The 22,690-nt window shown below is 46.5% G+C and overlaps 1 protein-coding gene across 2 annotated transcripts; it reads left to right on the top strand.

Moving 5' to 3' along the window:
• The first annotated feature begins 702 nt into the window (after nucleotides 1-702).
• Nucleotides 703-21,643, top strand: RAC1 (Rac family small GTPase 1). Of its 2 annotated transcripts, XM_079719476.1 has the most exons (7): nucleotides 703-911; nucleotides 10,133-10,204; nucleotides 13,221-13,338; nucleotides 17,298-17,354; nucleotides 18,859-18,921; nucleotides 19,664-19,823; nucleotides 20,018-21,643. In XM_079719476.1, the coding sequence occupies exons 1-7, from the start codon at nucleotides 877-879 to the stop codon at nucleotides 20,146-20,148; spliced, it is 636 nt and encodes a 211-aa protein (XP_079575602.1). In that variant the 5' UTR covers nucleotides 703-876; the 3' UTR covers nucleotides 20,149-21,643. The 2 variants fall into 2 exon arrangements, with proteins under 2 accessions (XP_079575602.1, XP_079575603.1); XM_079719477.1 differs by lacking the exon at nucleotides 17,298-17,354.
• The last annotated feature ends 1,047 nt before the right edge of the window (nucleotides 21,644-22,690 follow it).

The following is a 22,690-nucleotide window of genomic DNA, read 5'->3' as shown; positions in this document are numbered from 1 at the left end:
CTCCGCAACAAGAGAAACCACCGCAATGAGAAGCCAGCGCACCGCAACGAAGAGTAGCCCCCGCTCGCCGCAACTAGAGAAAGCCTGCATGCAGCAACGAAGACCCAACGCAGCCAAAAATAAATTAATTAAAAAAAAATTAAGAATAACTAGAAAATTCATATGAAAAGGAGGAAAGTTCAACCTATTTTTGGCTGAATGAACATTAGTTATCTCTGATTAATGGTACCGTCTGTGGTCTTTTCTTTATAGTTCTAGGTTGCGAATTTTCTAGAAGGGCCTTGTCATCACCTAAGTTATGGGGATCACAAAAAACAGATGTCCACCCTTTGGGCGGCCTCCGACAGGAGTTGGTCGCGGGCTCGGGGAGCCGGCTCCTGGAAGCCGGGGCGCCCCTCGAGGCCGACCTGGGCGGGCGGGGCGGGGCCAGGACCGCGGCCGAATCGCACAAAGATGGCTGGCGGCCCGCCCCGCGCCCGGCTCCCGGAGTCCGGAGCCGAGCGCTCCCGAGCGTTCCCGAGCGTTCCCGAGCGCTCCCGAGCGTCTCCGAAGCCTAGAGAAACACCGGGAGCCGCGCGGGCGGGAGCGGCCCCGCCCCGGAGCCTGGGAGCGGAGGCGCCGGGGCGGGGGAGGGGAGGCCGGATGTGAGTGGAGCGGCCATTTCCTGTTTCTCTGCAGTTTTCCCCAGCTTTGGGTGGTGGCTGCTGCTGGGCTCCGGCTTCCCATCGGCGGAGGGCAAGGCGGCGTGGACAGCGGCCCCGGCACCCCGCGCCCCGCCGCCCGCAGCCGCGCGCCCGCCCGCCCGCCGCGCCCCGAGCTCTCCGCTCCTCGCCTCAGCGCCCGGCCGCCGCCGCCGCGGCCCAGAGAGCGGCCCAGATGCAGGCCATCAAGTGTGTGGTGGTGGGAGACGGGTGAGTGCGCGGGCCGGCGCGGGGGTCGGGGGCCGGGGCTAGGGGCCTGGCGGGCGGGCGGGCGCCGCGGGCTGGCGTGGGGCCTGGCCGGGCCTCTCCCGGGCGGGGGGCGCGGGGCGGGGGGCGTGGGCCGCCACCCTCCCCGGGACCGGGCGACGCGGGCCTGGTTCCGGCTTTTTTTTGGGGGGGGGGTGGCGGGGGGGATCGGCGGCCGGAGGGAAAGTGAACTCCACCCTCCCGCTTTCTCCCCGGCCCGCTGACCGCTCGGCAGAACTCGCCCCGGGCCGCCACCCTCCCTCGTTTGCCTGTAGTTTGGGTGGGTTTAGGGAGTTGCCTTTCTTAAAAAAGGACCCCCTCTTGATTTTACCATTAACCTCTCGAGTTTCATTGAGACCTTTCGTGGGTCCCGGCGGTCCCAGCTCGGTCGTAAGGGAGGAATATGTGCACGGGCTTGTTGGGGGTGGATCCTAAACTGATTCGCCAGGGGGTGCCTTCCGCTTGTACTTAAGCCACTTTTCTGATTTTTTAAGGGACTCTCTGTTTGCTATTAAGGTGGGGAAACTTTTAGGATTTCTAGCTGCGAGGAGCTGGGTGTGCTTAATTAAGACGGTTCCTTTCTCGGAACGTGGTGTGGTCATACATTAAAAAAAAAAAAAAAAAGGAAAGAAAGAAAAGAAAAGAAGAAGAAAAAGCTGACCTTCGCCTCATGCGTTAGGTTTGGGATGTAGCAGAACAGCCTTCCTGAGTCGGGCCGCCCTGTGACTCAAAACAGTTCTTTTCACTACTGTCTGTGGTGGTTCCCGGCCCTAAAGGAAGACTTGTCTTAGGCAGTTTTTTCCTCCCCTGGAAACAAGAATCTCAGTGTAATCCGAGGAAAATCGTGCGTCTCAGCATGGTTCGAGTACATGAGCGTTAACAAGGAAGCTCCAAGAATTACTACCAGTTGCAGCAAAGTCAGAATGCAACTGGTACCTATTTGGAGTCTTGTAAAGTCGAACGAAGAGTTCTGGCATCCCTGTACCCTAAACTTGTTATAAGGGCTGGTTTGCTTTTATGCCTCTCGGTGAATTTATGAGTTCTCGGTTTCTTTAGATCATTGTAAATTAGACATTTGACTTGTTTCTATAACTAATTCAGATCCCTGAAGGACAATCAGACAACTGATTTTTTTAAAAAGATGCCCTCTATGATTTGTCAGGCTCACAAATGTGAAACATTATTAACACTTCATAGTTCTGTCTATATAATTAAAAATTGTAAGTTTCTATTTAGGAATATGTATAGTAGTTTTGTGTTTTTTTAACCCTTTAAAAGAAAGCTTTAATTTGGGGGAAAATGTTCAGTTAATTGATTTAACAGTGAAATCACTAAATTGATTTAAATGAAGTTTTGATCCTTTTGCTACTGAATTAACTGAGCATATGTCACTGTCTTAGGAACATTTTAAATTATCTGAACTTCCTTTAAAAAATAAGAATGCGGAATCAGTAATACATACTAGTTTTTTTTAAGTCATATTGCTGATAATCCATTACCTAATCCTAGAATGTAATATTCTTATTTGAAAATTTTAAAAACATAAGCACAGAAGACATATTCAGTTTACTTAATTATACTTACAGACTATGGACCTCTACTGTTTGCCTTGGCTTGTTTATCTAGTCAAATACTTGTTGAATGCCTACTGTGGGATCTGGATCCTTCCTTCATATCCCCACCTCACCACTTATGGGGAAACCCTGAGCCTATCACTCATCCCCCAAGAGAGGTGCCTCAAGGGGAAATTGTGAGGATTAAACAAGATGCTGGATATTAAGTGCCTCACAGGTGCCTGGCCCCTACTGAGTGCTTAGTGAGTGCCAGCTGCCAGTATTTTTATTATTATTGCTGTTTCTATTACTCTGAGGCACTGCTAGGCTCTATGGAAGGAGTGTTAGGCATAAAACACGGTGACCTAGAGTTTTCTGTCCGTTTTTTAGTACTGTATTTGACATTGATGTTGACATTAGAAGTGAAATGTACCTTTACGAAAAAAATTGATCCGTATTACTTTAAATCAGGGCTAACATGTAGCAGATATGGCTTAAGTGAAAAATCTAGATATATACTTTTTCCATCAAAAATATTTTCCTGGTTTTATCTGAATAAACTATATTCCTGGTGGGAATGTTTTATTAAAAAATTGTTACAGCTGTAAGTGCGGGTCTAAATTTTGTGGCGTGAATGTTGCTTAATGTTGTGGAATTTCAGGCAATTAGGGGCAGTTTAAGCAGGGAAGGCAAACTGGTTGAGGTTCCACAAATTGGAGGCTTCCTTATTTTAAAAATATTCTTGGGAATTGTGGTTAAAGGCTCTGTCGTAACTGTATCATAATTAGCACCAATTAGCCTATATTCTTTTTCTTTTAGAACTTGGCTTCTGCCTCTGACATTGTTTTATGTTAATTAATTAATTAATTTTTGGCTGCATTGGGTCTTCGTTGCCATGCGCGGGCTTTCTCTAGTTCAGCGCGCGGGGGCTACTCTTCCTTGCGGTGCGTGGGCTTCTCGTTGCGGTGGCTTCTCGTTGCAGAGCACGGGCTCTAGGCACGCGGCCTTCAGTAGTTGCAGCACGTGGGCTCAGTAGTTGTGGCTCATGGGCTCTGGAGTGCGGGCTCAGTAGTTGTGGCGCACGGGCTTAGCTGCTCCGAGGTATGCAGGATCTTCCCGGACCAGGGATGGAACCCGTGTCCCCTGCATTGGCAGGCGGATTCTTAACCACTGCGCCACCAGGGAAGTCCCCAAGCCTATTCTTCTAATGGATTATTTTCTATACACCAATTCAGTTGGCATTGAGTATAAAATGTGAGGTAAGTTTTGATGCTTTTTGTGTTAATCCTTCTGTTGATCCTGATTCTGTTAGTCCTTCCTGAACATGGGGTTTGTCACTTTAATTTGGGGAACCTCTGCCCCACGATTTTCTCTCAGCTTTAGGTAAGACAGCATCTCACATTTATGATCAGCCACATTTTAAATTTTTGGCTGCACTGTGCGGCACGTGGAACTTCCCCAACCAGGGATCGAATCCGTTCCCTCCGCAGTGGAAGCGCAGAGTCCTAACCACTGGACCTCCAGGGAGGTCCTGAACAGCCACTTTTAATCGTGCGTTGTTTTGGCTTTGCTTGACTGGGAGGCTGGGGGTGAGTGACTTGAGCCCCCGCCCCCCATTTCACTCCAGGTGGCGTTAGTGGTCTCTCCGGCCCAGTGTCTGATTTAGACATTGCTGTCCAGGAATTTTTTTAGCTGAGCATGATAAATGCCTTCCATGATGTCATCTTGATAGGAATGTACACCAGTTCCTGCCTGCTTCCATGGAACAAGCAGTAATGGCGTGATCCATGAGTTTAAGTTTCTGCATTGCCTTCTAAATTTATGTTTAGTATTTGAATCTGATCTTGGTTGGTAAAATTCTGTGTAATGTGTTTTTTGTTGTTGTTTTAATTTCATGTGATAATTCCAGCTAAAAGTTTGGGGTTGGGTTCAGTGAAGGAGTATCAGGAGTCCATTTTTAGAAACCTTAAAGCCACCCTTTTATAACTGTCTTTTGCTTTAGTCAGTTAATGTCTTTGTACTTCCTACTTTTTCACCTCTGCATCATCAGGTAGGTCTAACTTAGAATTGTAGTCTTCCTAGAAAGGAGATGTTTTACCAGGGATCCTGCTACCAGGGCAGTTACCACATGTCACCAGACGGAATTTTTTCTTCCAGCATCTTAATGTGAAAAATGTCAAACATGGGAAAGTTGGAAGAATTGTGCAGTGAACATTCATATACCCACCACTTAGATTTTGTAATCAAGAGTTTGCTCTATTTGCTTTATCACATGGGAACATGTTCCCATTTGGGGGAAGTAGTTTAAGAGGATTTGATACAGAAGTTGATTTTGGAAGGAGAATGGGGGTGACACACAGTTAGATAGAAATTCTTGGCTTTGAACTCTGCATCTTTAGCTGACCCATATAATCAGCTACCCCAGGGTTAGGCTTGGTGGTTCTAGAGCGAGTCTGGAGTAACGGCTGCTTCAGATTTGAACTCTATCGTAGGTGGCATCTTCAGCCTTGAGTGTTTTAGTAACTTAAGTGTTGAGAATCTGAACTTTTTGAAGCCTCCAATGGTGATAATGACTGGCTTTCTCTAAGTTGGTTGGAATGTCCCCTGTTGGTGGCAGAACATCAGAATTTCAATTAGGGTTTTGTGTTTTTGTAGCACTAAATTGCTCTATTCATCCATACATTTTCTGAACTTACTCTCTGCGTAGTTATACATTTACTGAAGGGCTGGTGTCTTCAGTAAATGTATAACTGAAGTCCCCAAAACCCATTTCTTGGCATAAATTGAGGACTTTCATTCAGGGTCTTTCATTAATGCAATAAGTATAAATATATATTTGATACTTATAATTAACATTCCACTACATTCTATTAATTTGTTCTTAAGATCCTAGGTACTTCTAGGGGTTAGGGGAGGGGGAATTAGAAGGGAGTCAGAAGGAACAAAATTCCAGTTATAAATAAGTACTAGGGATGTAATGTACAACATGATAAAGGTAATTAACACTGCTGTATGTTATAGATGAAAGCAGTTAAGAGAATAAATCCTAAGAGTTCTCATCACAAGGAAATAAATTTTTTCTACTTCTTTAATGTTGTACCTTTAAGAGATGATAGATGTTCACTAAACCTATTGTGGTAATCATTTCATGATGTATGTAAGTTGAATCGTCGTTAAACGCCTTAAACTTATATAGTGCTGTATGTAAAATATACTGCAGTAAAACTGGGGAAAAAAGATCTAGGTAATTTTAGACAGCAATACAGGCTCCTTATTTTGGTTTACAATAGTCATTGGAGAAATCTGGATTTTCTGTCCTACTAAGATCAGTTTATCTTTTTTTTTTTTAAGGCAATGCAGAATCTTCTTCTTTTTGAGTTTCCTGGATCCCTTACTTTTTTCTTTCTTTTTTCTTTTTTTTTTTTGTCTGCTCTGGGTGGTGTGTGGCATCTCATTAGTTCCCCCATCAGGGCTTGAACCCATGCTCCCTTCAGTGGAAGCACAGAATCTTAACCACTGGATTGCCAGGGAAGTCCATCCCTTACTTTTTTAAAAAAATTAATGTATTTGTTTTATTTTTGGCTGCATTGGGTCTTCGTTGCTGTGGGCGCGGTCTTTTCTCTGGTTGCGGCAAGCGGGGGCTACTCTTCGTTGCCGTGCGAGGACTTCTCATTGCAGTGGCTTCTCGTTGCAGAGCAAGGGCTCTGGGCGCATGGGCTTCAGTAGTTGTGGCACGTGGGCTCAGTAGTTGTGGCTCACAGGCTTTATTGCTCTGTGGCATGTGGGATCTTCCTGCACCGGGGCTCGAACCCGTGTCCCCTGCGTTGGCAGGCACATTCTTAGCCACTGTACCACCAGGGAAGCCCCATCCCTTACTTTTTTAACATGAGGAAATTGCCAGTGTTTCCAGATTTATCGATTTTTATGTACTTTTAAGTTTTGGTTTATAGGTTTCAGGAAGTAACACTGAAGTTTACTGAAAATTTTTTAAGGAAAAGTTTCCCTTGAGGTTCTCCTAATGGAAAAATAAAAGACATAGTAGGAACATAATTTACCGGCTTTGGTCTTGATTATTTCTACAAGATAGAGCAGGAGCATAGATAGGTTTAAAAAATGTGCTCAATTGCCGTTAGATTAAAATGTTGTGTGATGACTCACTGTCACTTAAAACTTAAATAAATATTTTCTATGTACATTGTCAACTTTGTAACCCGTAAAAGAACTAGTAACAGTTGCGATTATTTATCACAAATAAGATACTTCTTAAATTAAAAAAAAATGTGTTGATGTGAATGTTCTTCTAGTAGACTCATGTTCACTTTCTAGAGTTACAGCATCTTTCAAAGATTAAAAAGAGACCGAACCGAATAGTTAAATATATAAAATTGGAAATTCCAAAGCAAATAGTAACTTCCAGAAATTATGCAGCAGCATCAGTCAAGACTGACCAAATAACTGCTTCCATTCTTTCTGTGGAGAAAAGCTGTGACTTTGTCTAGAGCCGATGTTGACTTTGGCCTCTAGCATTTATTTGTGGAGTGTGTTTAAAAGCGGTGAATAAATACACTAATGGGAGGTAAATAACCTTTTCTTTTTATCTGTTTTTTAAAATTAAGTAAACATTTAAATCAAAGGTTGGACATGTATTTATTTAAAAAGTCAGAATTTTATACTTCACTAATTTTCTTATAGAATACAGCTTTTTAGCAAATGATTGGTAATAAAATTTCATTTAGTATCAGGTGATGCCAGTACCTTGAACTCCTTTACAGTTAAACCTTTCAAAAGATGAAGCCTCAGCTGAAGGTGGAGTTTCAGGAAAAGAAATTTTGGAGCATTTAAAACACAGTTGGTGGTATTTATAGTGATGGCTTTGTTCCTCATACATATAGGAGAGACTTAGGACAGGGTCTTGAAGTGAAACTGTGATATTTTAACGTAACAGTTAAAACTTTTAGAGCTTCTCATCTTTGACATTAAGAGGCAATAACTATTCACATTTTTACACAGCAACATTTGTAGTTTTGGAAAGAGATTCACTTATCATGGCCTTAGAGTCCACTCTCTTCCTCAGCTACCACGTCCAGCCCCTGGCCAAGCCACGCTTCTTCAGCCCCATGTCTCGGTAGCTCTTGGAGTGGCCCACTCCTCTGCACCCTGAAACCCCTTCCACGGTCCAGGCCACCAGGGCTGGTTCCTGGAACAGAGTGGCAGCTGCTTCCTTGTTTTCAGCCTCCAGTTTCAGCTTCTTTGGTCCTCTTTCCACGCTGTCATCAGAGGCTTCTTCTAAAAATGCAAATCTAATGGTTTCTTGGCAACAAGAATCTTCTGTTACTTCCCAAGTAGCATCAAGTTCCAGGCCCTTAAGGAGAAGAGAGGACAACGTCTTCAGATTCCCCTTTGCCACTTACCCCTTCTTTCTTCGTCCTTCGGTTTTACTGGGCTTCTTGTAGTCTGGGTCTCCCCACGTGCTGTTGTGTTTGCCTAGAATGTCCCTCCTTGCTGTGTACCCACGCCTCATCAGTCTCAGTGACATTGCTGCCTCCAAGACTAGGTTAGATCCCTTTGCTGTACATTTCCAGAGCATCTTTAGTAACACTTAACCACACCTATAATTTTATGTAATGACTGCATTTTTCATTTTTTAGTTTAATAACTGCGTAAGTTCCATGAGATCTTGTTCATTGCAGTATCTTTAGCATCTAGTGTACTTCTGGCATAGCACCCAATTTGTTGGTATAGATTGAAATTGCATTAATGCTCACAAAAGTTTGGCGATGGAGTTGGTAGTTTTGCATCCATCTTACAATTGAGAAAACTGAGGCATAAGGAAGTTGAAACTTAAACAATTCCAGCCAGTAAGTGGTAGAGTTGGCTGTGGGTCGCACATCGGTGACAATGACTTCAGATATCTCAGACTCCTACTCATTCAGGTTGTTGTTTTTTTTTTCTTTAACATTCTAAGCTTTTAACAAAATGTATGGCCGATGAGTCATTTCTGTTTAGAAAGCCTTTAGGAGTTGGACACTAGCTCCTGATGATGTCATGTTTGACTATGAGGCCTTTGGGGTGAGGGAGTTCCAGCTTTTGTTAAGCCTTAATACTGTTATGAGTGCAACAAGTATTGGCAAGACCGCCTGGGCGTGTAATCTGCTCTTGTTGAGAGGTTTTTGCTAAGAGTGCAAGGAAAATAGAAAAGCACTTAACTTCTTTATTGTGAGTCCTAATTTGTAGTAGTAGTTGAGATTGAACAACAAAATCTTACGACTCAGAACTCCAGTGTATCTCGTGACCAACAGAGGACAACAGGGAGATGGACCCGTGTAAAGAGCATTTATTTGATGAGCCCTTGGGAGGCCAGGGACTCTGAGAAGCCCCTGAAGCCACCCTGTGAATGTTGGAAAATTTGGAGAACGTGTGTTGGCTACTGGTGCAGTGATCGTCTTAATTTTTAGGTGATACCCCCCTGAAAAAATTTTCAAGTGGTTGGGAGACTTTCATCACCGCCCTGGCACACTGTATCTGCTTCCAGTTGTGCGGGAGGCCCTCCTGTCTCGGGAGTATTTCTACATTCTTCTCTGTTACTTCTCCTCTTTGCAGCTGTTTGGGAAGTTTACTCCAGCGTCCCTGAGCCATTAATTAATATGTCTGGAACGTAATGTGTTAGCTGCTCTTAAAGTTTTTGGTGGATGTGAGGATGTGGCAAGTGGCACATGAATGCAGATGAATTAAAGTGGGAGCAGTTGTGTGTGGTGGTTGGTGACTAAGCACTCTCTTTAGAGAACAGTTGTCACTGATGGCCAGAGGGGAGGCTTTAGGAAGGTGGTGGGATTTTGAGCTGCCCCTCGGAGGCAGCAAAATATATTACTTAGCAACAAAATGGAAGCTGGAGAGGAAAGCTATGTTTGCATATTAGTATTCATCAAAATAATTTGAGGATAGATTTGCAGATTCTTGGATGAAAGCCTTCTAGAGATCTTCACAGAAGAGACTTTCAGTTTAAAAATACTTTTCCCGGGGACTTCCCTCGTGGTGCAGTGGTTAAGAATCCGCCTGCCAATGGAGGGGACACGGGTTCGAGCCCTGGTCCAGGAAGATCCCCCATGCTGCGGAGCAACTAGGCCCGTGAGCCACAGCTACTGAGCCCGTGTGCCACAACTACTGAAGCCCACGTGCCTGGAGCCTGTGCTCCGCAACAAGAGAAGTCACCAAAATGCCGGTGCACTGCAACGAAGGGTAGCCCCCGCTCGCCGCAACTAGAGAAAGCCCGTGCGCAGCAACAGACCCAACACAGCCATCAGTCAATCAATCAGTCAATTAATTTAAAATACTGTTCCTGTTCAACCTTGTGCTTATTAACAAGTATTTCTTGACTACTAGTGCTAATACCTAAAGCCAAAACAGAGTGTGAAGCCTCTGGACTCTGCCTTTCTGAGTAGTTCTAGTTTGTTTACTTTAAATTTCAGGATAAAACTATGTGTAGTGTTAAATAAAAGGTTATAGAAACTGTTTAGGGCTAAGTACTTGATGTATACTTCTTGATTTTTCTATAAGTTATTTTCACCCAATAATGAAATCTAAGACTGCATTCATGTTAACTAAGCAACTTACACCATTTTTTTCTCTCCTTAGAGCTGTAGGTAAAACTTGCCTCCTGATCAGTTACACGACCAATGCCTTTCCTGGAGAGTATATCCCCACTGTGTAAGTATCCTGAGTTAAACTGGAAATTAACTTGTCTGTGATGTGTTGCTTTGGATTCTGTTGACCTTTGTTCTGCTCTGTCTTTCTTAATCCTTATGCAAACAGATGTGATTAATTTTCCTTTCAATCACTGAGGTCTCGTTATAAGGTATTTGGACTTTTAAAAAATACTTAATCTGGGGGCTTCCCTGGTGGCGCAGTGGTTGAGAATCTGCCTGCTAATGCAGGGAACATGGATTCGAGCCCTGGTCTGGGAGGATCCCACATGCTGCGGAGCAACTAGGCCCGTGAGCCACAACTACTGAGCCTGCGCATCTGGAGCCTGTGCTCTGCAGCAAGAGAGGCTGCGATAGTGAGAGGCCCGCGCACCGCGATGAAGAGTGGCCCCCGCTTGCCACACTAGAGAAAGCCCTCGCACAGAAACGAAGACCCAACACAGCCACAAAAAAAAAAAGTAACAAATGTTCAAGTACAATTGGTGTCTTTAAAAAAAATAATAATAATAATCTAACGTAAAGTTTCTGCACAGTGATGAAGCACACAGCTTTCCTAATTGCTTTTTAGATATTCAGGAAGTGATAGTTAAACCAACTGTGAAGTACAGAGACTGGATAATATAAGAGTTTCAGATAAGTTTGGCTTTCTGGGCTGTGTGTGTGCAGGGTCAAGGAACTGGAACAAAATACTCCATTATGTTTTAATTGGCCTTTTCTGGCGAGTAACCCACAACGGTTACATGTCACTGTTGAGTTATTGGGCTTTGGAATTGAAACCAGGGTGTGTGTGCGTGGTGGGGTGTAGAGTGGGGGGACAGATGGGAGGACGGAATCAGCTACTGAGCTGCTTATTCCCTGTTGGCAGCAGAACTGGGCAGGGGTGGAGAAGTGCTTTTCTGATGATGGGGCGACCAGGGAGCCTCATAACGCACCGCCCTGCTGCCGGGAGCTCCGTCCTCGTGGCTGCGGTGCTGCTGGAGAGGAAACGCCTCACTTCCCACTGTGCTCACCCCCTCAGACACAACAGGCACATCTCGGTGTCCTGTGTGTGTTTTAATATAAGTGGGATCACACTGTCCTGAATTTATGGTGGGGACTTTCTTAATCTCCACATGTAGCTAGAGCTAAATCATTAACAGCTGTTACTGACTGAAGTGCTGTAGTGGACTTAACCACGGGTCACTTGGCATTGCAGACAGGGCTGGCTAAACATCATTGCACGCGTCTTTGTGCACATGTGATAATTAGAGGAATTGTGGCAAAGCGAAGGAACGGACACTTTACACTTTGATGCTACACAGTTGCTGTCCCACAAGCTGTCACTTTGAGCAGCTGTGACTGAAACACCCCCTTCATACACACTGTGGTTAACATGAGTTGAAAAAAGTGACCTCCTCATTTGCATTTCTGGTCACCGGTGAGGTTAAAATCTTTTGAATGTTTACTGTCCGTATATACTAGTCTTCTGTGAGTTGCCTTTTGAAATCCCTTGCTTGTTTTTCCACTGAAAATTCTTACTGGTGGAACTTGTGTGTCTGAGAAGGATTGACCCCTCTGTCTCTCGTCTGTCTTTGAACTTTGTTATGCCGTCCTCTGCTGCTGTATGTAAACATGCCATTCTGCCTTTTCCCTGAGCTTAATGTCTTATTAAAAATGTTCTGTAGGATTTTTGTAGCTGAAGTTTTTCTCTTTCATTCATTTAGAGTTTATTTTTTGGTATGGTATGAGGCAGGACCCTGATTCTTCTTCACAGGTTGAAAAGAAAAAAAATCCCAGTACTGTTTATTGAATAATCTGTCATCTTCCCACTGAAGCAGAAATACAACATATGAGACCTTTTCTTTATGAAAGCTGGTTTGGTCATTAACTTTTTTTTTTTTTTTTTTTTTTTTTTTTTTTTTTGCGGTACGCGGGCCTCTCACTGCTGTGGCCTCTCCCGCTGCGGAGCACAGGCTCCGGACGCGCAGGCTCAGCGGCCATGGCTCACGGGCCCAGCCGCTCCGCGGCATGTGGGATCTTCCCGGACCGGGGCACGAACCCGTGTCCCCTGCATCGGCAGGCGGACTCTCAACCACTGCGCCACCAGGGAAGCCCGGTCATTAACTTTTATAAATCACAATGGAACTTACTCAGACCATGACTTTGCTGTCACAGTGTAGTAAGATCCTAAGTTTTAGTCTTAAGTATGCAAAAATTAATTCTGGAATTCTATTTTAAAGGCTGATGTGTTGTATTCTGCTTGGCACTTGCCCTGGTTTACCTTGTGATGCCAGATTTTAATGAGCTACTCCATGGTACTCGCCGTAATCTTTTAATGTCAACCTTATTTTCCCCCTGTCAGCCTGTAGGCCTTCTAGGCTTCCTCTTCTTGTAGTTAAACTAGTTTGTGTGTAGCAGCCTCAAATTAATTAATTTAAATACCTGTGTGAACTCACTTTGAAAGCGTTACACAGTAACTTCTCAGATCCAGTTTGCTTTGCATTACCCTGCACTTTGGCCGCAAGGTGGATGACCAAGGCTCAGCTTGGGGGGGGTGTGTTCTGGAAACACTGCCAGTGCAGCCGTCCTGGCGTGCCCCCTAACTGAGAATGACTCACACGTGTACATGGAAAAGTCAACACGTGGGGTTTGAAAGAGGGATTAATTTTATACTTTATTTCTTCCTGGGGAGAAGACCCTTAATGTTCTCTTCATTAAAGGCAAGCAGGTTTTTATTGCTGACAGCGACTTGTTTTGGTTAAATTTAGTAGCTTGTTCCTGTTTCTCGGGTGTTTTTCTCAAGTGCTGCCTTTGTTTCCCTTACACTCCAGTTCCCGTTTTCCCTCTGCTTCTCAGCCCTTGGGAGCCTCGCCTCGCACCTGCAGGCTGGGCTGGGCACCTGCTGGCCTGGCCGCCGCTGGGCCTGCCTCGGCCTCCTCAGCTTTCTGCCTCTGCGACCCCAGCCTGGGCACCACTCAGCTCCCAGGTCTGTGCCTTGTGCTCCACGGCTAGAGATTAACCATTTTCACTCTGTTCCGCAGCTTTGACAACTATTCTGCCAATGTTATGGTGGATGGAAAACCGGTGAATCTGGGCTTGTGGGATACAGCTGGACAAGAAGATTACGACCGATTACGTCCCCTGTCCTATCCGCAGACGGTGAGGAGCACGACTGATTTTCAGCTTGTCCTTTACAGCTCCTGATTAGTTAATTAATTCATATCACCTCTGGATTTGCTTATATTGCCATCTTTTGGGTATATCGAGTAATAACAAATAACATTAAATTAGTTCAATAGTGAATATCCGCCTAGATGTAAACCAGGGTTTTGCTTGTTTTTATTTTTTGAGCATTACCGTTATTAACTATGGCACTGTGTGTTTTACATTCTTTCGTGTAGTTTTAGGACAGCCGTCTGAAATAGGTATTGTTTTGTTTTGGCTAAATAGTTTTAAGAGCAGTTAGTTTCTAGATTAGTTTGCTTTGTGACAGTTTTGTACCACAGAATCAAATTAAGCAGTGAAGATTAAGGTTTCTTTAGATCAAGTTAGTAACTAATCTTACAAGTTTAATACTGTTTTTCTATAAAATACATGTTCGTTTTTTGCAGCTTTAGTACCTAAATCTTCTCAATGTAGGTTGAGGTTTTAGCTTTATAAAAATGTGTCCACTGTGTCCAGTCAGAAAACTGTTAGATTGGGTTTGCTTGCCTATCAGCTAGTAGCTCGTCTCTTTACCAGAGCTAATTAATTATATGGAGCCGTAGCTGGTGGACACATGGTCAGAAGCCACTTTTCTCTCAATAAGCAGTTGTCTTACTTGTATCATTTGCTTCTTGTTACATGTCTGTTCTTTGTTTTAAAAGTGCTTTTTAAAACAGCTTTGGAGAGTTAGTGACTAACTGGCCAGGGCAGTTTGCACAGAGGCAGTTGAGCGAATTCCTCGGGTTCAAATTCCGCCTCCCCTTCCTCGCCCTGTGACCGGGCAGGTTTCTTCACCTCTAGTCCTGCCCCGTTCCTCGCAGGGCTGGATGAGTATAGATGTAGAGCGTAGAGCACGTAGAACAGCCCCAGGCGTGTCGCTGCTGTTGGGACTCCTCCTTGCGTTTGTGTAGCTGTGCTGGTAGCTGTGGGGAGGCCCTCGGTTCCGAGCTGCATCCAGAGGAGAGGAAGATGCAGGACTGCCTCTCCGCGGGCCGGGCAGCCAGAGGGGTTGGGGTCAGGGAAACGTGCTGGAGAAGACAGGCCTCCGCCCTTGCACTGATTTAATTATCACTTTGTTTTGGGCGGGAGTGTGAGTGAAAAGAAGTAATTAGTTCTAGTCTACCCAAATCTTGTTTTTTTTGCTTTCGAAATACGGCTTTTTCCAAGCAAAACTTATTGTCTTTTCCATTTGCTTTCTGCTAGAGGAATTGCCAAGTTTCTTTCTTTCTTTCTTTTTTTGGTCCACGGCATGTGGGATCTTAGTTCCCGACCAGGGGTTGAACTTGCACCCCCTGCATTGCAAGTGTGGAGTCTTAACCGCTGGACTGCCAGGGAAGTCCAGGCACAGTTTCTTTGAGCTGTAGATTTTTGTTGATTGTCCTTTAGCCAAATTCTGGGAAGAGTGCTAAACAAAGACCAAAACCATAAAATGGGAGACTTGAATTGGCTGGCTTCTCAGTTAATCTCCAGGTAAAAGTTAACTGTGATTACGTATTAAAAATCAGCCCATAGTCACCAAATGGTTTGAATTCTTCAGTATTTTTCAGTAGAATAGTTTAGGAAACCGTTCCATCCCCAGTGGGTGCTTGCTGAGTCCAGGTTTCAAAGGCATCTGCGTTGAGTGGTAGAGTAGGAGTCCCCAGCCAACTGGATACATCTGGAGGGCGGCGTGTCACTCCTGAGAAGTGAGATCCGTCTGCTGTGACGCGGGGGGTCCGGGGGGGTGGGGTCCAGGGCAGGGTGCGGCTTCTTCCTCTGAGGCGGTCGCTCGCAGTAAGTCCAAGGTGACTTGGCGAGACCCCCGCTTTGCATGCTGAAGAACATCTAGATAAGTGCCACATTGAATCAGGCTGTAGTGTGTGAGGCCTGAAATCCAAGTGGGTGTTGTCCTTTCGGGGCCAGGACTTGAACTTTCCACATCCCATCTGGGGAAGGCAGTGGACTTGCACTGTAGTGTGTAACCCACCCCTCGCCAGCTTAGGAGCAAAGAGGGGCGGGCACCCAGCCAGCAGTTAAAGCTGTGCCTGCCTGGACTCCTTTGGAGACGAGAGGGTCATCTTGGCTACCGAGGGCCGCCCCGAGCGCTGAGATGCGGGGCCTGGAGGGTCTCCTTCCTCGGGCCATGCTGTGCTGCCAGGAGGAGCAGACCCTGGAAGGGACAGGCTGGCACCTGGATTTCTTCTTGGCAAAGAGAAACCTCTGAACTTTGTATTAAATGAAACCTGGTGTCTGGTTTGCAGGCCTGTTTCTGTGGCTCATCCATGACGCTGCCCTGATCGCTCCTGAAGGGCCAGCTGGATGATTTCATACCAAGATCTCCCCACTCTCTAGGTCTTCGTGGCCTACAAAGAGACGTGTGTTTCCTGTGGTCATTTAATCCTGGCATCCTCTGTGTAGCTGAGTTAAAACTGTTTAAACCATTAGCTTCCACTTGGTTCTCCAAAAGGTGGTGGGCACGGGGTCATCATTCGGAGCAGTGAGGTCCAGCCCCCTCATTCTCCTGAGAGAGGCTGGTCCGTCTGCGGACGGCTCCGCCGGCAGGCGGGCGGGCAGGAGCGCCAAGGGCTGCTGTCATTTTGGGGCCTGTGAGGGAGATCGGGCTGCGGCACAGGAGTCGAGGTCGGTGGAGGCCCAGGGGCGTCTGGTGTGGGGAGGACAGGCCGCCACGGAGGGAGAGTAGCCTTCAGACCCAAGGGGAGATGGGCCTGAGACCCAAGACAGCAGCTCAGGAGGAATGACGCCGCCCCAGGACACGGGAGTGACCCTGTGAGGAGGGCTGAGGACAGGAGCACAGCGCGCACGCCGTGTGGGGCGTCAGGTCAGGTCGGAGAGCAGAGGCGGGAGGGGCCGGACGCTTGGCAGTTAGTCGTCAGAGGCGCGGAGGCGTTTGCTTTGAGCCGTGTTTGGGCCGGGGGCAGAAGGAAGAGGAAGGAACAGGCAGACGGTGTCACGTTAACATGGGACGGGAAGCCTGTTTCTTCTCCGTCAGAAAGACGTTCTGAAAGATGCAGAAGGGTAGAACAGGTGGGGTTAAAGGATATGTTGAAGCTGAGTCTTTGTGGCCGATCCCCACGAGTCCCTGTATCACAGTGAAGCTTTGGCATCGCTTCAAGGTCTCGGGAGGACCAGGCTTCAAAAATAGCCCATAGATTAAATCAGGATAGTTCGAGAGACTTCAACATTTCGCTTTAAATTGTACATCGGAGAAGCTTGAGTGAGAAGAAATTAAAATAGTTGTCTCGCCTGTCGTTCTCCTGATTCTAGAATTCCAGGTTCTCTGTGGCTGGAGAGCAAGTCTTCAGTTCTTACTGGAGCAGTGGAGTGAACTGAGAGCACAGCGATCCACGCTGTATGTGCGGGCACTTCTGGGCGGCCCCTCCGTGCACACGGGGGGTGGGAGCGGCGCCGTCCTCTCAGTAGAGCGGGTCTCTGAATTTGAGCCGCACTCCTGTGAGGTCACAGCCCTCACACCCGGCCGCCTTCCTGGACGGCGTCTCGGCCGAGAGGCCTGCCGTGCAGACGGCCGCATCTCCTGTTGGCTCCGGCTGGGCTCCTGTCTGAGAACTTGGCCGGAGAGCTTTGAGAGGTGTGTCGTTGCTGATGGACGCCCTCGCTGAGGGTGGGACACCGCTCTGACACGTCCTTGCTGAGCGGAAGCTGTGGGCTTCATGCTGGGGAAGGAACCTGTGCCGCCACGGGTTGAAGGCGTGCCTCAGTCTCCACCATCTGTGACCTTCACAGGGTGACGGAGCGATTCAGCAGCACCTGGCGTTATAGACCCACTAGATCATCATCTGCTTTTAGATCCCTTGGGAGGGTTGAGACAAAATTCAGATGAAGAATAGGTAACTGGTTATATTGATTTTTCTTCTCGCTTTTTACTAAACTCAAACAAAGTTCTCATGCATTACTAGGTTGGAGAAACGTATGGTAAGGATATACCCTCCAGGGGCAAAGACAAGCCGATTGCCGTATGTAAAACTTTCAGTCGACTTCAGTTTCAAGCTTTATCTGTTCTCTCGTTTCACTTAGTTTTCCTAGGATTTCCTATTGAGCCTCACGTTCCTTGAGTGTTTTATATTTAACGCACTCAAGGTTGGGGTTTTGCCTGACAGTTTACCTACTGGCTTGAATCAGAGCAGTGTGTGAACTGCTTTCCTCCCCCTCCCAGGGGACAGGAGGGGCTGTCGTGAAAGGGCCCCTGTCCAGGCTGGTTGGGGAAGGAGTGCAGAGGCTCTACCTTGCAGCTCACGTGGCCCGAGTGCTTGGCGGGAGCGGGACTAACCACGCTGCGGGCCCTCCTTCCTCCCGCTTTGGTGTCCGGTGTGCAGGGCCTGGCGGGCGAGGCTGCGCGGCGCTGGTGAGCTAACCCACCCCTGCTTTGAGATGTTGTGATCAGCCCAGGTGCCGAGATGCTGTGGTGATTCTTGGACAAGCTTGTGCATGTGCTAGCATTTCCAGTGTCATTTACGAAAAACTATTGTGTGGGATGTTTCTTCCCTTTCAGGTGCAAGATATCAGCTGGATGATCGCAAGTGTTAACTTGGGAATTGTGTGCATTTCACAGAGTAGCCTAATTGCCTTTTTCCAGGAAAGTGTTTCATAAATCTAGCATTTTAGAAACTCGTAGGCATTTTTTAACATGGATAAATATTTAAATTTCACTTTTTCTTTTTTGACCATGCCTCGTGGCATGCGGAATCTTCGTTCCCTGGACCAGGGATCAGACCTTTCCCCCCCTGCAGTGGAAGCGTGGAGTCCTAACCACTGGACTGCCAGGGAAGTCCCAAATTTCACTTTTTACACAATACGGTGCGAGTTTTCCGGAGGCCCTCCTTGGGTCTGAGAAGCTGACAGCTGGCAAGGCGCCACTTACATACCAGATGGTCCTCCCTCCCAGAGGGACGTGCCTGTTTAGCGAATTCTTGAGACCCGGCTTTGTGCCTGGGACTCTGACGGCAGTTCTTTAAGAAGCAGTTGAATTGGAACCCAGTGACCATCTAAAAATGTTTGTACTTAAGATTCTGATGGGAGCGTAATGAAAAGCATACCATCCATTTGAGGATAACAGTTTTTAATTTGAATCTGCTTTTGATGGACTGAAACCAAGTTTTATAGAAATATCGCCATAGTACCTGACACTCGTTCTTGTCCCCGTGTAGTAACAGAGCATTAAGTTAGTTCCCAGTGGGAGTTGGGAAGGATGGAAAAGAGGCCTCCCAGGGGTCTAGATTTGATGCCTCTCTGTAGCCTCGAGTAACTTAGAGCGTATCTCGTCCTCCACTCCCCTTCTCACTGGTAACTGGTGCTTCACATGCTGGTTCTGGTCTGGGAGTGTCTGACTACACTGCAGGGGTGTCGGGGAGAAGGCGTATGCCCTGGTCCCATGCTTCCCTCCCAGCAGCACTCAGGAAGCAAAGTGCATACCTCACTGTAAGACTGTTTTCTAAACACCTCCCTGTTTTCTTTTTATAGGATGTATTCTTGATTTGCTTTTCTCTTGTGAGTCCTGCGTCATTTGAAAATGTTCGTGCAAAGGTAAGTGGGATATTTTAGGAAAATATTTTGTTACATAATGTCACTCTCAGGAAGAAACATTAAAAAATAAAATACCATTTACTGATAGAAACTTTCAGTTATTTAAGTTGATTTTAGTAATTCTACTACTTAGGTAATTTTTTACATAAGTAATCAGTTTTGGGTACATGACTTGAGTATGCAGAGTTCTAAAGTCTCAAGGTCTGATACAGAAGTGCCGTGTTCCTGGTTAAAATAATGCAGCACTTCGGAGTCGGTCTAATAAAAATAATGACCATACTTTCTACTCTGGCATCTTTCATGAACGTAGTGAAAATGACAGGCGAGAGGCCCTTCAGTTGGGATCGGGGACGTGTCTGGTGGGGGTAATGGCAGCAGAGCTGAGACCTGGGTCCAGATAATTTTATTCTCATCCTTGAATATGTAAGGGATTTTGAGATGACCTAAGAACCCGGCCTGTTTTACCAAAAACAAAGTAGTTGGTGGGGGGCGGGGGGGTGGGGGTCATCCCTCCTCTCTCCTCTCTCACGGACAAGTAGAGCTGTCAGTAGGGGCGTGAGTCCTGGGCTCCAGGCTGGCTAGGCACACACCGCAGCCAGTCGGTGGTTCTGGAGGGTGTGAGCTAGGCAGGGGGACGCGGTGACCAAGGGGGTGGTTGATGCAGTTGGGCACCTGTGTGGATACAGTTCAGGCGAGGGCGGTTCCCAAGGAGAGGCTGACTGCCTCCTCTGCTGGTGCCTAGTGGTACCCTGAAGTGCGACACCACTGTCCCAACACTCCTATCATCCTGGTGGGGACGAAACTTGATCTGAGGGATGATAAAGACACGATTGAGAAACTGAAGGAGAAGAAGCTGACACCCATCACCTACCCGCAGGGCTTGGCCATGGCCAAGGAGATAGGTATGGAACCCCCCATTGTCATGTCTGCTTTGCCCACGTTTTTATTTTCGTGATGGAGGCTGCAGTCCCGCCTGGGGAAGTGGACTCGGGGTCTGGCTTGCCTTTCGGGACCCCGCAGAGCAGGGCCCTCGGTGCCATGTCAGGGTGGGGGGCGCCCCCGTGCTGATCTGAGGGTGAGGCTGTGTTTCCCACAGGTGCCGTCAAATACCTGGAGTGCTCGGCGCTCACGCAGCGAGGTCTCAAGACGGTGTTTGATGAAGCTATCCGGGCGGTTCTCTGCCCGCCCCCCGTCAAGAAGAGGAAGAGAAAATGCCTGCTGTTGTGAACGTCCGGGCCCCTCCCGCCTGTCCCGTCCCCCAGGACCCTTTGTACGCTTTGCTCAAACGGTGGAGCCTTCGCACTCAATGCCAAGTTTTTGTTACAGATTAGTTTTTCCATAAAACCGTTTTGAACCAATCAGTAATTTCTAGGTTTTGTTTAAAGTGTAAGAGTTCAAACTTTCACATTCTATTAAAGTTTAGCCCTAAAATGACAAGCTTCCTTAAAGCCTTATTTTTCAAAGCCCCTATTCTTGCTCAGATTAAGAGTTGCCAAAATACCTTGTGAACTAAGTTGCATTGTTGGGCTAAGAACACTAAGCACTAAACTGTTCAAAGACCTTTGTCTGGAAGAGACTAGCTTCTGAGGCAGGAGATGCAGACGCTCGCTAACGAGTTTCAGAAGCGAAGAGCAGTACAGCCTCCTTCCTGAAACGTTGCCATTTAATGCATCCTGACTTACCAGCCCACGTTCACTACCTAACACTGTACTGTACGTCATAATGAACGAGTGTAACAGCTCAGCTCTTTGGATCAATCTTTTTGATTTCGTAGTGAGATTTTTAAAACAAATTAGTGTATTAGCTTTTGTGAGATTTTGAACAGAGCTTTTACTCCCGTGTTCCCTCCGATGAAGCATTCTGCTCTGGCCGTGGGTGCACTGGGTGGAGTGTGTGGAACACTTGTGATCAGAGGATGAAGACAGTATTTTAACAAAATACGGAGATTAATTTACACTACATTGTATACGTAATAAACTATTGAAAGTGTCACGGGTAAACGTTTTAAAAGGTTAATTTCTGTCAAATGCAGTAGATGATGAAGAAAGGCCCGTATTATCAGTAAGTGTTTTCTTAAGCTTTTCCTTTTCCTTAAACGTGCCCATCCCTCCTGAAATTGGGCATTTAATCCATCTTTGACCTCATCATTCTCATAGTTGCTAACTTATTAGTAAGTGCTTTTCTTATAGAACCCCTTCTTAATGAGCAATATGCCTCCTTGTATTATAAAATCGTTCTGAATATGCATTAGAAAAATTTTTTTTGTAGATTAGTAAAAGTGCATTCCTGTTTTCATGTTACCTTATCCAAAGCTAGTAAGCGCTTTCCTTGGTTTTCTAGTAACTAGGTGTAAAAATCCTATGTTGCAGCTTTACAGTTTTTAAAATACTTATTCTTAAACTGTAAACCCTGCCAGATCACCGACACTGCACCTGGACTAATCACACTGACCGCCTCTTGCCTCGCAGCGTGCACACGCTTCCTGTCCTTGCCCTAACGATGTCCCTTGGGGTCTGTGAGGTTCTGTCAACCCCGTGCTCGTGCTAACGAAGTTCTGTACAACTTACCCACTGGCAAGAATACGAGCTTGGACCTTTCAACCACTAGAACAAAATTTTTTAAATTGACAGTTGCAGAATTGTGGAGTGTTTTTACATTGATCTTTTGCTAATGCGATTAGCAGTGTTTTGCATGTATGACTTAATAAATCCTTGAATCATGATTGGTAATACTGGAGTTCTTGAGAGCTTGGGGAACCACCTGCTGGGGTATGTGTTTGTTTGCCTCCCTGTAAAACCCTGGGTCGTTGGATGTTCATTTCCAACGCATGTTTTCATGGTGGTGGGGACAGGGAGCGGCCCCTCTATGGGGAGAAGAGGGAGGAACCGGCAAACAAAGAGGGGGCGTTGAGTGACGTTCGGTTTGAGACCTGGCGAATGTTGGCGAGACTCATGTGATGTCCACGCGGGGACGTTGTGTCAGCATCTCGGGCCAGAGCTCTGGGCTGAAGATGCAGATGTTGGAACCAGAGCTGGCAGCCTGGTAAGGTGGAGACTGACGATATGACTTTAAGATCCTTTCTGGAGCCTAAACTTACACTATCAACAGTTCATGTTAGAAGCAGTTTTTAAAATTTTCTTTTTTATTGCTTGGAAGAGTTTTTTTTTTTTTTTAACCAAAGATAAATGATGCAGTTTAAAGACCAAATCTAAAGGTTTGCTACAAAAACAGCAGTCTTCCCCCTTCGCACCCTCCCCAGAGGCACCCATTTTGAGTTCTCTTAGGTAATTCTTCATACTTGTCTTCACATGTCTAAAGCATATGCTTGCTTTTTTCTCTTTTACTTACTAGATCACTGGTTTATCATAAAAGGATGTAACTCAGGAACAGCCAGACGGAAGAGATGTAGAGGGCAAGGTATGGAGGAAGGGCTGGGCGCTTCCCTGGGTGCACGGCTCTCCCCACATCTCCATGTGTTCCCCAACCCGGAAGCTCTCCAAACCAGGTCCCTTCGAATTTTCTAGAGGCTTCAATTCAGTCACTGGCCATTGGTGACTGACTGAGCTGTCAGCCCCTCCCCTCCCCGGGGCTCAGGCTAAGCTGTGTGCTCCGCTGGATTTTCAGTTCCAGCCACCACCGATGACGTCCCCTCCCCGGTGGGGATGCAGTAGCTCTTAACCAGCTGTAACCCCAGCCTCAACACATCTTTCCCACCCCTTCAGTACAGTCGTTTGGGTTGGCGCTGATACTCAGTGTCTGCATTACCACT

This window comes from Hyperoodon ampullatus (assembly GCF_949752795.1).
Source record: "Hyperoodon ampullatus genome assembly, chromosome: 14".
Lineage (NCBI taxonomy): Eukaryota > Metazoa > Chordata > Mammalia > Artiodactyla > Ziphiidae > Hyperoodon > Hyperoodon ampullatus.
Note: the sequence above shows the minus strand (reverse complement) of the source record. Positions and strands in the feature narration are given on the sequence as shown.

What these genes read in the sequence shown, in the direction of transcription:
- RAC1 (XM_079719476.1), top strand. Translation starts at nt 877, where the DNA reads ATGCAGGCCATCAAGTGTGTGGTGGTGGGAGACGG. An exon ending in GGAGAGTATATCCCCACTGT is followed by an intron (nt 10,205 to 13,220) that starts GTAAGTATCCTG and finishes TCTGTTCCGCAG; the next exon opens with CTTTGACAACTATTCTGCCA. An exon ending in TTGAAAATGTTCGTGCAAAG is followed by an intron (nt 18,922 to 19,663) that starts GTAAGTGGGATA and finishes GCTGGTGCCTAG; the next exon opens with TGGTACCCTGAAGTGCGACA.